At 46.7% G+C, this 15,151-nt stretch overlaps 1 protein-coding gene across 1 annotated transcript in view; it reads left to right on the forward strand.

The window, feature by feature from the left end:
• The window catches only part of Vwf (von Willebrand factor), a 132,930-nt gene that overhangs the window by 111,560 nt on the left and 6,219 nt on the right, over window positions 1-15,151 (forward strand). The window contains exons 42-47 of the mRNA XM_034512425.2: window positions 1,256-1,461; window positions 2,108-2,257; window positions 7,735-7,851; window positions 9,034-9,214; window positions 9,908-9,948; window positions 10,404-10,520. Of these exons, the coding sequence (XP_034368316.1) occupies window positions 1,256-1,461; window positions 2,108-2,257; window positions 7,735-7,851; window positions 9,034-9,214; window positions 9,908-9,948; window positions 10,404-10,520 (812 nt within the window). The remainder of the gene's footprint in view (window positions 1-1,255; window positions 1,462-2,107; window positions 2,258-7,734; window positions 7,852-9,033; window positions 9,215-9,907; window positions 9,949-10,403; window positions 10,521-15,151) is intronic.

Here is a 15,151-nt window from a genome sequence, read left to right on the forward strand (position 1 = left end):
GACAGTCTCATTCTTCTCTTTAGCTATCTGAACCTAGGTTTAGGGTACATCTGGAAAGAAGACTTAAGGTCACACTTAATTGACTCCTCTGACTGCCCTGCTGTATCTGCTGCAGGTCTTACCAGTGTGGACACAGCTGCAGCCATGCTATTTTGGGGGTACATTACAACACAGATAAGGGTGATGGAGAGGTAGCTCAGTGGTTAAGAGTCTAGAAGACTGAGGTTCATTTCCCAGCATCCACATGGCGTCTCACAACCATCTGTAATTCCAATTCCAGAGGAGCCTCTTCTGGCCTCTGCAGGCACCAGACATGCATGTGTTGCGCAGATATCCATGTAGACAAAATATCTATAATAGAATCGAGCAAGCAGACAAACACAAAGCAGCTGTTGGGGCTCAGGCAGTTAGACTTCAAACCCTGTAGTTATTTGTTCTCCTTGTCCCCTCTGCCACTGAGGGGAAGACATGATGCCTTGTTTGTCTTCATCACTGAACCTTATTTTCAAACTTACGAGGACGTTTTCCTCCATAGGTTTATATATTTAATCATCAAATATATTTTTAGCCAAAGGTGGGCTAAAATTAGGCACAGCAAGACATGGAGTTCTGTATTTAGTTACCAAGGGTCCATTTCAAGGGGTGTTCTTGGATACTTACTTTGGAATCTCACTTGAGTTCCTTGATGTAGACTTTGAGAGTGGAGGGGGCACATCATAATGCAGTTGGAATTAGGTGCAGGATGCAGGAATGGGGGTTAGCATTTATACAATAGCACTGTAGTTGGGACAGCATTACGGATAACCTTTCATTTTTACATTGTTGGAGATGGTAAGATTGGGGGGTGATGTTTGAGGCACTGAGGTGGCAATAGAATTGTGCAACCTTCTAGGCCAGCCATAGTGTGCCTAGGTCCCTCTGGGATTTAGGGATTCTGTATCTGGTATCGCTCAGAGCATCCAGCCTTGTCTGTGTGTTCCTGGGGATGCTAGTACAGGGGCTGAGCAGCCTCCGCATCCTCTATAGGGATTCCCAACCTTACTTTTCTCTTCACTGATGCTGCCTTTGGAAGAATGGCTGTTATCTTGGTATTCTAAATGCCCTATAGCTGCTAAGCTGGGTGTATGTGTGTATGTGCATATCTGACTTATTATTCTGGGTCCAAGGACTCTGCCACAGTCATGTACTTAGGAGCACAAGTGAAAGACAGTCCTCAGTGTGTCAGGACTGAGGGTGTCACCTGTGTCCACCCCAGCCTGCAGGAAAGAAGAGTGCAAAAGAGTGTCCCCACCCTCCTGCCCCCCTCACCGGACACCCACCCTTCGGAAGACCCAGTGCTGTGATGAGTTTGAGTGTGCTTGCAGCTGTGTCAACTCCACACTGAGCTGCCCACTTGGCTACCTGGCCTCGGCCACTACCAACGACTGTGGCTGCACCACAACCACCTGTCTCCCTGACAAGGTAGGCACTGCCCAGCTCTGGATGTGATGATGCCTCACTCATTACTTGGCACAGAGGATTTGAACATCTCAGCCCTCCTCCCTGAACCAGGGGCGAGGTGGATAGGTAGGTGGGCAGTCAGAATTCCGTCTCACCCACATGTGAGTTCCATCAACTCAGGAGGTATTGACCGTGAATCTACTATGCATTAACAATGACTAGGTGCTGAGGTTACCGTCAGCGTATGGATTTAACAAGCTTAGCCAAAGAGATGCTGTGATTGCGAGGATTGTTTAGAGAGTATTTCATAGTTTAACTATTTGTTCATTGCTGTCAGTTCATCCATGCATCCATGAATCCATCCATCTGCCTACCTACCCACTCACAGGCCCAAACAACTGCTATGTTTTAAGAGACTGGTGTTGTGTTAGGTGCTCTGTATGTATGTAGGATACAGTCCTCACTTCTGATCTTGTTAGCATGTATTGTATTCGTCTATAAATCCAAAGCAGTAAGACACACAGAGCAGTCTAAAAGAGGAGATATCCGCCATCGTCGACTCGGAGTGTGTGGGGATATTTCTGTTCACCTTTCATACCATGAGTGTCACTAACCACTTGATTAAACAACCCCAATGAGTTTATTCTCAGAAACCTTGTGTCACCAGGTATGTGTCCACCGAGGCACCGTTTATCCCGTTGGTCAGTTCTGGGAGGAGGGCTGTGACACATGCACCTGCACCGACATGGAGGATACTGTTGTGGGCCTGCGTGTGGCGCAGTGCTCTCAGAAGCCCTGTGAAGATGGCTGTCAGCCAGTAAGTGAGGCACAGGGGTGGGGTGCGGCATGGTAGGGAAGAGAGGGAGGGCGTATTGGGGTGAGGGAGGGACCGAGGGAGGGAGGGAAGGAGGGAGGTAGGAAGAGTATTTATTTAACTATCTACATACATACCTATCTATATTGAAAGGGAGAGGGCAAGAGGGTGAGAAGAAAAGAAAAATAGAAAGCTAGAGATTGGGGGAATGAGACACACACACACACACACACACACACACACACACACACACACACAGAATATGAGAGAGAATAAGAATATAGCATAGATCTTTCAAGAGATTTCTTCTAACTAGGCCATGTTTCCTAAAGTTTTCATACCTTCTAATATCCAGCTAAGCGACACACCCCATGGTTTAATCCATTGATAAAATTGGAGCCCTCATGTTCCGATTACCTCCCAAAGACCCCACTTTCAAACACTGGTGCGTGAGGACCAAGCGCTCAACACATGGATGTTCGGAGAGCAGGTTGGGTAAAAGGGAAGAAGTGAGAGAAAAAAGTTGTCATGCTTGCTTTCTGTGGTCTATCCTTGGCTCATGTGTATGGCTGTTGTATGGATTTAAGTCCATGTGGGTTTGAGCATGGAAACAGGAAAACCTTGTCTCTATTTTCATTCTCTCTTCCACCCTCAGACACCACTGCAGTTGATCCTAAGTCTGACACACACACTGAGTCTTCTGTGATTTTCCTGTTACGATGTGTGACAACACTTCCATACAGACTGGCAATTTTCAGACTGTGTTTATAATTTCAGGTCTAGAAAAATATGATCTGTGCTCCCCAAATTTAATGCGTGCTGGCCTTCTCCTAAGCCACCCTGTTCTAGCTGAAGACTGCTCAGACTCGAGAAGAAGGGAGCATCTATCTTTAGGGAGAACTGTGGGTCAAATAAGGCTCACAGGATTGACCCCTTGTCATCACTACATTGTCAATGTTAAAGCAGAATTGCCCAGCATACACGTGTGGTTGCTGCTGTCAGCATTGACTCTAGGGAAGGCCGCACTCTTGAAGTCATCTGGGGTATGTGGATGATGGCAGAAGTGTGGGCTTTGGGAGAGCCATTCTACTTATCTGCTGTCCTACTTACAGTGGGATGTGTGGAGCTGCCAATGCCTTTGGGGGAGGATGCTGTGCAAGACACAAAGACGTTTTTGTGAGCACCCAGCTTTAAAAACCCTTTGCTGTCCACTTCATCCCACTGACCATTGATAGCAGTGACTTTCTATCAAGTAGTGAGAGTGATATTGGAGTTTATTTTTTATAAACTTACCCAGTGTTTTTGCTAATTCTTTAAGGATTTCATGGTGTATCCCAAATATATTTATGTTTCCCCTAACTCCTCCTTTTACCAACATGGCTACCTTCCCATTGTGACTTACCCAATGTTGAGATTTCTTCTCCTCCTCTTCCTTCTCCTTCCTCTTCCTCCTCCTCTTCTTCTTCCTCCCCCTTTCCTCCCTCCTTCTCTTCTTCCTTCCACTGAGTTTGTTGTTCAGCTAATGTCTTGGGAGTGGAATCAACCTACGTCATTAGAGAAAATGGGCTCTCTTCTCTCAGCAGCTACCAAATGCCACTAGCTCAGTTGCTGGTGGGGTTTTGTGTCCACCATCCCACCCTATGATGAGATTTTTGTCTTTCTGGAGCTTGAGCAGGTCTTGCGCATACTGTCACAGTTTATATGTGCAACTGCCCTGTTGCATCTGAAAAAAACAGTTTCCTTGATGTTATCAACCACCTCTGGTTCTTTCAATACTTCTGATACTTCTGCCTCTTCTTTCACAAAGAGGGGAAAAGTATGAGCCTCAGAGGGGAGAAGTATGCTATGAGGAGCTCCCTAAGGGTGGGGGCCTCCATAGTCTTTTATTGTCTGAACTTTGAACAGTCAGGATTCTTTCTTATATTTTGTTTCAGTGGGAAAGTTTGACTTCAAAGGATAGAACCTATTTTCAGTAACTATAATAAAATAAACAGTGGGAAAGATCTAGAGGAACCTTCTAGAAGTTAAGGGTGTGGTGGGTAGGGAGGCAGCATGGTCACGTGACATTTATTTTTTTCTTGTCCCATCTGTGGCAGTGCATCATGGTACGGACCCATTTTGAGAAGTGTGTGATTGAGTGACTTCAGAGTTGTGAGAACATGACAGGTTGCATTTATCCAGACCTAGATGGTGTATGTGTTAATCATTCTGCAGGTCTCTTGATGTACTCTGAAGACACACTAAACACCCGATGCATGAGATTGTTTCCTGTGAGGCATGATTTATTTTCTACCTTCCAAAACCTTTTTTATTTTACAACTAGTAGGAGAGCATTCTAAAATAATGGTGAATGTGTTGTGTGTACACAGAGCAGTAATATAGGCATTTATCACGTTCCACACATGATAGTAGCCGTGTATGCTACTCTTTCATGTGACTGTCTGGGTAGCAGGTCTGTTGACAGCAGCAATTACAAGTATGAGAATAATGTACTATGCCTACTGTCTTAGGATGCTAGTGGATAGGGTTTTTTTAAAAGCTCCATTATACTCGATTTGTTTTTTGTTTTCTGAAACATGTTTCACTATGTAGCCCGGGCTGGCCTCAAACTTGTGATTCTCCTGTCTCAGCCTCATGAGTCCTGGAATTACAGGCATGTACCACCATCCCTGTTTCCATAATAATTTTATACAGTCACTGTCATTCATGTGACACATTGTTGACTGAAATGTCAATAAGGTAATGGATAATGTTTTAGTCACTCATGATACTTCTCAGGAGGAAGACAAATGGTGGCTGTTCTTCGTACATGTTACTGGGAAAACAAAGGGCCAACATAGAAAGTGGTGTTGTCCATAGCCCTCCAACTCACTAAAACCAGCAAAAACTAGTGTTTGCTGACTTAGAGTCCAGGGACTGTTCTAGTCCAGTGCAACTGAAACCTCAAATTTTATGGTTTGAATATGAAATGTCCTCATAGACTTCTTTGTTGAATGTTTGGTTCCCAGGTAGTAGGGCCATTTGTGTGGTGGTGGAAATTTTAGAAAGTAGGGCCTGCCTGGAAGAATTGGGGGTGTGTCTTTGGGGCTTTTCCCCCCTACTTCTTGTTCTGTCAGGAGGAACTCTGGTCACAACTACACAGAAGTAACTAATATTCCCAGGGTGTATGGGTTCATGTAGTTCTGGGAAAGAGGACAAGGTCTTTAGCATATGGCCCTCAGATAGCCCCAGCAGGGGCCAAGGGACCTGGATTCCGTGTCTTCCCTATGCATGTCAGCAGTGGTAATCATGGTTCTAGGACTGTCCTGCTAAGGCATTTCCCCCCCCCCCCCAGTGGTGAATGTCTGCAGATTGGGTGGATATTAGACTCACTTCAGTTAATTTGAAAGCTGATGCAAACAGGATGGAAGAGTGAGTAAGGTGAAGGGTCTGACAAGTGTGTCAACATACATGTAAGCTAGCGTGTTTGATGGAATAACGGAAAAGACAAGGGATGATGAAAATGCTGGTTTCATTTTGCTTTTTTGAGATTATTGGGAGGGAGAGTTCAGAAAGGGAAATTCTGCAGCATGGCTGGGGCATCTGGGCACGAGAAGCCAGTGGATCTCTGGGATCAAGGTGGCTAAGAATCATTTGTAATATTGACTGTGTGAGATGCATCAAAAGGTTAAAGGAGTGTCTCCATCCAGATGACTCAGCACTTTTAGAGAGGCTTCAGAGAGGTCTGCCAGAAGTCTCAAGACATTGGTTAACTCTCCTCAGGTGTCTCTGAGGTCTCTACTCCTTTCATGGCATTTGGAATGTCCTGCTTTGTAGTGGAAGGTGTATATAGTACATCATACTAGTTTGTCAGCCCCCCCCCCCCCATAGCAGCCTGAACCTCATCTATGCACAATAAGTGACTTGAGTCTCCGTTGATAAAAGGCTAGGGACAGCTCACTGCGCATTGTTGTGACGTGGGTAGGGATGCCAACAAGTCCCACGGAGATGGTATGAACTTGAGCTGGGTCTCTGGGGTGGTTGCAGTCCCCTAGGGAAGGGAGCGTTGGTGCCTCTTTAGATTTGACACAGCTTCTGAGAGTGCCTGGGGAACCATGCATACTTGGCATCCATGCCATCTGAATCTGCCATCTAGTTCTTCTCTATTAAGGACACAGCCCCAGGGTAAAGCCTTGTACTGGGTTCTTTGCTCCAGACTCAGCCACACTGTCAATGCCATTCTTTGCACATGATGTTCAGAGGAAGGTTTTAATCTAAGTTATTTTTTTTAAAAATAGTTTTGTTTATTTTTATGTGTATGACCCATGTGTCTGCACCACATGCATTCCTTGTGGCCACGAAGGCCAGAAGAAGGCATTGGATCCCTGTAACTGAAGGTACACATGGTTTTGAGCCACCATGTGGGTGCAGAAAATCAAACGTGACTCCTCTTAACCACTGAGCCTTCCTTCCAACCTCTTAATCTAAGTTCCTAATACCGTGGCCATATAGAGGATCTTCTAGAGGCAAGATAGATTGACAAACTCCCAGGATGCTGACCTCCCCTGCTTGGTTCTCTGGGGAAGGTCAATCTCTGTCATTTGCTCACCTCATTTTTTTGCGGGGGGTGGGGGGGAGAGTAATATATACTATACAATTTAAACTACTAGGTAAATGCCAAGGACTCTGACCTCTGCAAACTGGTGTGCTTTCCATTGCTATGACAAAGTACTTAAGAACATCAACCTAGAGGAAAGAGTAATTTTGGCCTGTGGTTTCAGTCTGTGGCTATTCCTCCTCTGGTTTCCAGGCTGTAGTGGGGGCAGAATCCCACAGTGAGGAGAGTATGGTGCAGCAAAGCTGCTCACCTCATGGTGGCGAGGAGAGGGGAGAGATGGAGGGAGGGTGCAGAGGCAGGCTGGGGTCCGACATTCTTCCTACAGGGCACACCCTTGATGGTCCAATTTGCATCCATTAGGCTCTACCTCCAAAGTTTTCTACCAACACACAGTAGGGCCACAGGCTCAGGGAATAACATAGTAATTTAGGAGATATTTAAGAGCTAAAGCATTATACATGCTGGGCAGTGCTAGAATGAAGATACTCATTCGTGCAGGTCCTCACCTGCAGAGCAGAGACTAGATCCTACGCATCCTGAGAGTTCCCTGCAGTCGACACGAAGCTCTAGGTTTGCCCATGGCAGAAGTCAGATTCATTAGGTGCTTCTGACTGAACTCTGGACTGTCTTTAATATTCACCTGGATTAGATATTGGTCTCAACGTGGAATCTTCTAGGAGGGCGGGTTGATTTCTTCAGCCTGTGAAGACCTAGCTTAGGACTCAAGGCTGGTGGACAGCAGAGATGAAAATATCCAGCACAGCTGTCTCAGTTATTCCCAGGGCTCCGTTAATGTGAAGCTCAGGTAAGAACATCTGTTTCTCAGTTGCTGGTCTGGCCTACACCCTGCTTTTTTTTTTTCTCCTTTGTTTTTGTTTTTCAGGGTTTTTCTTACGTTCTCCATGAAGGCGAGTGCTGTGGAAGGTGCCTGCCGTCTGCTTGCAAAATAGAACCTGGCTCACTGCGAGGCGATTCCGATTCCGACTCTTTCTGGAAAAGTGTAGGTCTGGGTCACAGGGAGGAAGGAGAGGAGGGCTCTTCCCTCCAGGCCTGGGAATCTGTTTTGCAGTTCATCAGTGCCAACCTGTGTGTACCCCACTGCCCTCATTTTTTGCTTTCTCCACAGGGAGGGTCAACAGCTGTTGGTTTGAATCCCAGCTGTGGGATTCCTTTACCCCTTAGGAACTAGTTAAAGCTGCCTCAGACTTCCCATTTTGTGAATTTGAGGAGAAGCCTAGTGGTTTCCCTGAGAGATCTGTAAACTCCCAGGAACTTAAGACCTCCTGTTCATGGTGACTCTGAGGTCATGCAGTCTCTCAGTGGTTGGCTAAGAGGTATGGCCTCACCATCCTGTGTAGCTGGTGGTCTGTCAGGTTCCATGGGGCTATACAAGCACTGTTCTATACTGCATTGCCCAGGCCTTGAACTTTGGCATTAACTTCAGTAGAAACTTTCCCAGTGGTCCAAGAGAAGTGGAGAAATTTATAATTCAAGGAACCAAACAGTCTAGTTGTAAAGTTCCCCAGCTGTTTATGTAGGTCTAGATTTAGCATTTTGTTCTGTTGTGGACCCCTTTCTCTTGTTCTTTCCTGTCTCCTCAGAGCAGCTTGGTTAGCTGTCTTCTGTGATCCCCAGGTGGTCACTTTTCGTGGTGTATCAAGCCATTTTCCTTAAGTTATTATTTTTATTGTTATTCTTTGACAGGTCCATATGTTTATATAATGAATTTTAGTCAGTTCATGTCTTGTTCTCATCGCTCCTCTCCCCTCCCCCACCAGAGCCCTTCTTAATATGCCTCACTCCTATTTTTATGCCTGTGTCTGTCTGTCTGTCTCTCTGTCTGTCTCTCTGTCTGTCTCTCTGTCTGTCTCTCTGTCTCTGTCTCTGTCTCTGTCTCTGTCTCTCTCTCTCTCTCTCTCTCTCTCTCTCTCTGGTTTACTGAGGTCAATTAGAGTTTCTGTCCCTGGTATAGATGGATGTTATTTATTAGAACACCAGCTGCCAGCCTATCAGTAGCTACAGCCTTGGAGAGAAGGACATACCCCACTACAGTTGTTAATTGCCCATGGCCCCTCAGGGGGTGTAGAGTTTCATGGGCTTTCTTCTCCAAGAACAGCACACTGCCACAAGATGTTGGGCCCATGTCTTGCCTGGTACCTCTGATGGCCTGTGTATTCTGCAGGTTGGATCTCAGTGGGCTGTTCCTGAGAACCGTTGCCTCATCAACGAGTGTGTCCGTGTGGAGGATGCAGTCTTCGTGCAGCAGAGGAACATCTCCTGTCCACAGCTGGCTGTCCCTACCTGTCCCATAGGCTTCCAGATGAACTGTGACACCTCAGAGTGCTGTCCCATCTGTCACTGTGGTGAGTTAGGCAGGCCAGACCGGCCTGGGCCTGTGCTTGCTTTCAGGACTCTGTTTTCCCCAGACCCCCAACTTCTTTGTTTGTTTAGCAACTCAGAGAATGGGCACAGCAAAAATCTGTTCCTACTGCAGTTGTGAGAAATCAGACAAGAGGAGGCAGTGGTAGCTTTCTGCAAGCCACTGCACCTGGCTCAGAGCCCAGTGATGATTTTTTAACTATTGCCTTGTCTAATCCTCATGATACTGACAGAGTGAGTGGTGGACTCTCCTTGGACCAGGTATCTTTGACTCTGGAGGCTGTGTTTTCAGTAGGACAACATTGCTTCACCTAGGGAAAGGCATTGCTATCTCTGAACCCTGCTGGCAGAGAGACAGGCAAACAGTGATAATAAGTCACACCTTCTTTTTTTTTTTTTTTTTTTTTTGCAAGCCCAAAACACAACTTGCCCATCCATCCCTCAGACACGAACTCAGCTAACTAGTGCCCCAGAGGCTTGTCCTCCATTAGGATGGTAGTGAGGAGTTGGATGGTTCTAATACATTAGTTGAAGGGGGAAGAGAGGCCACTGGGGCTCGAGCAGGAAGGTAAGATGTGGGGAATTGTCAGGAGACAGGAGAGGGAGGCCAGGATGTGGTAAGAGTATCAGGTTTGGGGAGGGTGTGTCTATACTCACAGGTTACTTCCTTCCCCCAGAGCCTGTGGAGGCTTGCCTGCTCAACGGCACCATCATTGGGGTAAGTTGGAGCTAAGGGGTGGGATGGTCTGGGGGTGCTATGGGAAGAATAGGCAGATCAGTCTAAAATGGAAAACCAAGGAAGTTGGAGACTTTCTCTAACCACCCCCAGGGAGCTCCAGTCTCCTAGCCACACTGCGGCCACACTTCTCACTCTTCAGGGCATGGGTGGGCTGTGCTGCACTCACCTGCTGCTCCATACCCCAAGCGTGTGAGCATGCCTTTTGTACATGCAGATCACACCACAGTCACAGAGCACATTTCTGTTGAGCACCTCTCCCACTGTCTGGCTACCTCTCTTACAGCCTCCATGTTTAAGGTGTGTGTGTGGGGGGTGGGGTGGGGGAGGGAATGGTCACCAGAAGCGGAGGGTACATCTCAGTGATGGCTGTCTGAGGGGATGAGGTTGGAGGAGTCTCTGGCCTTTGGGAAACCAGACTCTGGTTCTGTTTCCAGCCTGGGAAGAGTCTGATGGTTGACTTATGCACGACCTGCCGCTGCATCGTGCAGAGAGGAGCCATCTCCAGATTCAAGCTGGAGTGCAGGAAGACCACCTGCAAGGCCTGCCCCATGGTAAGAGAAGGCCCGAGGAACCGAGGGACTGAGGTCACTGTGGAAGCCAAGCAACAGGACCTCACTGGTTCCTTAAATCTTGCCTTAGTTCTGATTATGGGCAATATCTGACAGCTGTCAGGACACCTACTCAAATCATATCCCTCAGTAATAACTACAATTTGGTCTTATACATGTCCAGCATTTTCTTCTTGCGTTCTAAAACCATGTTTCCAAGGCTTCTGATGCTATGCTCTCAACTCTGCATCATTAAAATCATATTTTAAGAAACATTACCACCATACTCTGAAAACATTAAAAAAATCAGTCAAGAAATACTTGTGAGACCCTTTGCAGTGTGCAAGACTTTATATGGTCTTCCTATAAATGGATGTGCCCCAATGCATACAATCTACTTTTCATTGTTAGACATCCGAGTCATCTCGATAGCTCGTCAGGAGGCTGGGGAGATGGCTCAGTGGGTAAAACACTTTCAGTGCAAACATGAGGACCTGAGTTCGAATCCCAGGAACTCACATCAAGCTGAGTGCAGTAGAACATGTTTACAGTCTCACTGCTGCTCCTACAGAGCAATAAGAGGCAGAGGCAGAGGCAGAAAAGTTCCTGGCATGCGGGGTGGTGGGCAACGGACAGACCCTGTCTCTCAAAACATGCACAAGCAGCAGCTGTCCTCGGACTTTTAAAGTGGTCTGTGGAATGTGAATGCCTGTGCTCATACCTGGATGGACACACGGACACGTGGACACACATGTCAGTGCACATGTGCTCTCCCATACACATACAGACATTTATTGTTTCTTTCTTTTTATTTGTCGAGTTGTGATTCTTGCTTGTTCTAGACACATTCTTAAGGTACATTCTGACAACTGGATACCTTTTAGTTTGGTAGGTGAAGAAAAATCAATGTATCATAATTTAAAACTCATATTTTAGTTTACTTTACTCTTAATTCTAACATAATTTTAATTGACACAAAATTATATATATTTAAGGGGTGTGATGTTATTGTTTTAATTATAACTCTTAGTCTTACTTAACAGGGATGTTATAAACCTCACACAGGCTGATGGGATCTAAATGCCTGAAGAGCCTTAATTCTTCCTGCAACTACCCTTTATGTTTGGGATTTGTTTTTATTATTAATTAATTAATATCCAAGCACTTTGGTTGTTTTAGACAATACATTGATAGATAAGCTTCCTGTGATCTAGAGGCAGGGATTACCTTAACTCAGGTGGCACCAGGAGGGGCTTCTCCTGGGCTTCACAAAGCCATAGGCTGAGCGGTGGGCAGTAAGGGCCCTTGTGAGTAGTGCAGGGCACGGGGCAGGTGACAACTGGGAAGTATGGGGGACAGAATGAGGAACAAGGTGGGAGCTGAGAGTCATGTGGGCACTTCCTGCTTTTATCCAAACAAGACACAAGCAATCCACATCATGTCCTCCATGCAATTGATACAGTGTCAGGTTCAAAGCAAGGCTTAACAAAATGTCCGTGGAGTGGATGGCCCTGTAGGACACATGGCTCTTTCTGATTGCCCGATCCAACAGAGAGAGAGAGAGAGAGAGAGAGAGAGAGAGAGAGAGAGAGAGAGAGAGAATCTATGCTGTGATGAAAAGAAACCAATTAAATATAGATTCTTTATCTTTTGCGAAGTGGCAGCTGATGGTTTAGGAGTAAGGGTTTTACAAGTGAGTGTAAAACAACTCTCCCTACCACACCCCAGGCTTCCAACATGGAGCAGAATAACGCTATCTGCAATTACACACCATCTCCTTCACCGTCCACTGACTGGCATTCCAGGCAGTGAGGAAACAGATGCAGAAATTCACACTCCTGTCATCAGGAAGCTGAGCAGGAGGGGTGGTGATGGTGGTGGGATGGAGCTGTAGCCTATGTGGGTGAGGGGGGTCTATTAGCCGCTCCTAGTAGCGCCCTCTAGTGTTCAGGAGGTATGGCACATTCACTGCCTCCAGAAAATACTAAACATATTTTAAAACACATGCCCATTCTGTTCCACAGTATCCCTTTCTGTTCTCCAGCATTCTGATATCTTGCTAGAGCAGTGTACCCCCATTCAGAAACCCTAGATTAGTCTGCCTTCTATGCGCATTTCAAGCATTGCTAAGACTTACCTACTGTAGGCCAGCTCATTACGGCTCTGGGGGCGGGACAACTGGAGTGAGTGGCATCTAGGTTGCTCGATGCCTCCACCAGAATGAGGTGGTTTGTGCTGATGAGTGGTAGAGATGAATGAAGCTTGACAGCAAACGTAAGGAAAACATGGGGGAAGAGAGGCCATCCTGCCATGGGCTGCTCAACTGACCCTCCACAAGGAGTTGAATGTTGAATATGAGTGTTCAGGGTGGAGGATGGTAGACAGCCAACAGATACAAGTCAGTGAAGTAGGCGGGGCCTGACTGAAGGGCATGCGCAAGGAGACGGCTGAAGGAGTTCCTGGAGTGTGGTTAGCAAGGCGGAGCTTAGGGACGAGGTGGAACAGAGAGAGCAGAGCTAAAATGGCTGTAAACTAGGACTCAACTGGCTGTAGCCCGGATGTTAGTGGCTGTCTGGAAACTTGAGCCATTGGTGGAGAAAAAGTTGGCTCCTCCTACACTGACCAGTAGCAGCCAGAGACAAGGTCCCTGCGTGTGTGAGCTGACTTGGCACAATGAGTTGAATGTCCCATGGGACTGCCCAGGAGAGTGGCACATGGAGGCAGCCCATGACACACATGCCTGCTGGCATTGGCCACCTGGGTGTCCAGCTGTACTTAGGCAGGTATCTTAGGGTTTTACTGCCGTGAAGAGACACCATGACTACAGCAAGGACATCATTTAATTGAGGCTGGCTTACCGTTTCAGAGGTTTTTTGTCCATTATCATCATGGTGGGAAGCGTAGCAGCCTGCAGGCAGACATGGCACTGGAGGAGCTGAGAGTTCTACATCTTGATCCACAGGCAGCAAGGAGAGTCTGTGAGCTGGCCCTCCACAGTGACACACTTATGAGGCCACACCTACCCCAGTAAGGCCACGCCTCCTCCAATCAGGCCATACCTCCAAATAGTGCCACTCTATATGGGACAAACATTCAAACACATGGGGCCTGTACCTATTTGGGGAGTTGGGAGGGAAAGTTATCTGTTTCTTTCACACACTCCTGTGCTAATACATACCCCTTCCCGTCTCAAGCTACACCCATCCTGACAAACATAGCTTCTTTATTCTTCACTCTCTTGCCCTTTCCTTTCTGTTCCTTTGGCCCCTATAGTCCTCCTTGCTTTTTCTATTCCTGTCTGGGCTCTGCCTCCCTGGTGTGTGAAAGTCACCCATTGTCCTTTCAGTTGTTCCCTGTCCCCTCCTCCCTCCTTCTCCACTCGCAGGGTATCCTCACCTCTCGGGTAGAGAACTGTTCACTTTTCTGTCTCAGGACCCAGCTTCCTATGTTCTAACACTCACTAAAAAGACCCGAATGCATGAAGTCGGCCTGATGGGAGCGGTGCCTTATTTCTTCACTTGACTCAGAGCCAATCGCTCACATTCGCGTGGCGCTCTGCCCGCGCTCCGCCCACCTCTTTTCTTCCCTCCGATTTCCCTTGCTTGTGTACCTTTCAGGAGCTGTGCATTGTAAAAACAGTTTCAACCTTGCAATTGAAACACTGCCTCGTGATCTTCAAAATCCAACAGCGTCATTTCAAAGTGGTGCTTTTGGCCCAGGGCCCAGGTTCCCTGCCTCTGTGTTGAGCTCCATCTTAATGTCCGACCCCCAAAAGGCACATCAAGTTCATAGGTTGAGATTTACGAAGAGCAAATTGCTTAAATTCACTCCTGGGCAAGCTTACTGATGCTGCCCCTTCATATTGGCAGAGACTTCCATCTGGTGCTAAAACTGATTGATTAGAGGTCATCCCCTACCCTGTATTACAAGACAAAGTCTTACACTGTAGCTCAGGCTGGCCTAAAACTTATATTTTCCTGCCTCAGATTCCTGAATGCTAGAATTATAGGCATCAGACACTATGCTTAAAGTGTTATAGATTTTGTCACAGGCCCTTTGGTCCCCAGAGAATGGCTCCAGTTCAGTGATCACTACAGGTGGCCAAATGAAAACAAGAATGGCAAGAGTTGGCAGCCCACAGGAATATATATATAAATATATATTTCTAGGTGCTCCCCTCTCTCTCTCCCTCTATTCCTTGCCATCCCTCCCTCCTGTGTGTGTGTGTGCAAAAGTCAGAGGCCAGCTGTCCGTCTTGTTTTTGAGACATGCCCTCTCGCCGTGACCTCACCAGTTAGGCTAGGCTGCCTGGCCAGTGACCCTGGGATCTCCTGCCTCCTTTCCAGTGCTGAGATTACAAGCGTGCATAGCCAGCCTGACACTGTATGTGGATGCTAGGGTCTTGGGCTTGGGTCTTCATGCTTTCTCATTACTGCCTGAGTTATCTTCTCAGCCCCTACTAAACGTATCTTCACTTTATGTTTTAGAGCGCATTCTTTTTTTTTTTTTTTTTTTTTTTTTTTTTGGAGAAGGAGGAGAGTAAGAGCTTTTGTTTTTACAAAATGACGAGACAGTTGATGGTAGTGTTTTTTTTTTTTTTTTTTTTATCTTGTTAAAAAGTGTTTAAAGTATGT

Source organism: Arvicanthis niloticus, chromosome 9 (assembly GCF_011762505.2).
Source record: "Arvicanthis niloticus isolate mArvNil1 chromosome 9, mArvNil1.pat.X, whole genome shotgun sequence".
NCBI classification, from domain to species: Eukaryota; Metazoa; Chordata; class Mammalia; order Rodentia; family Muridae; genus Arvicanthis; species Arvicanthis niloticus.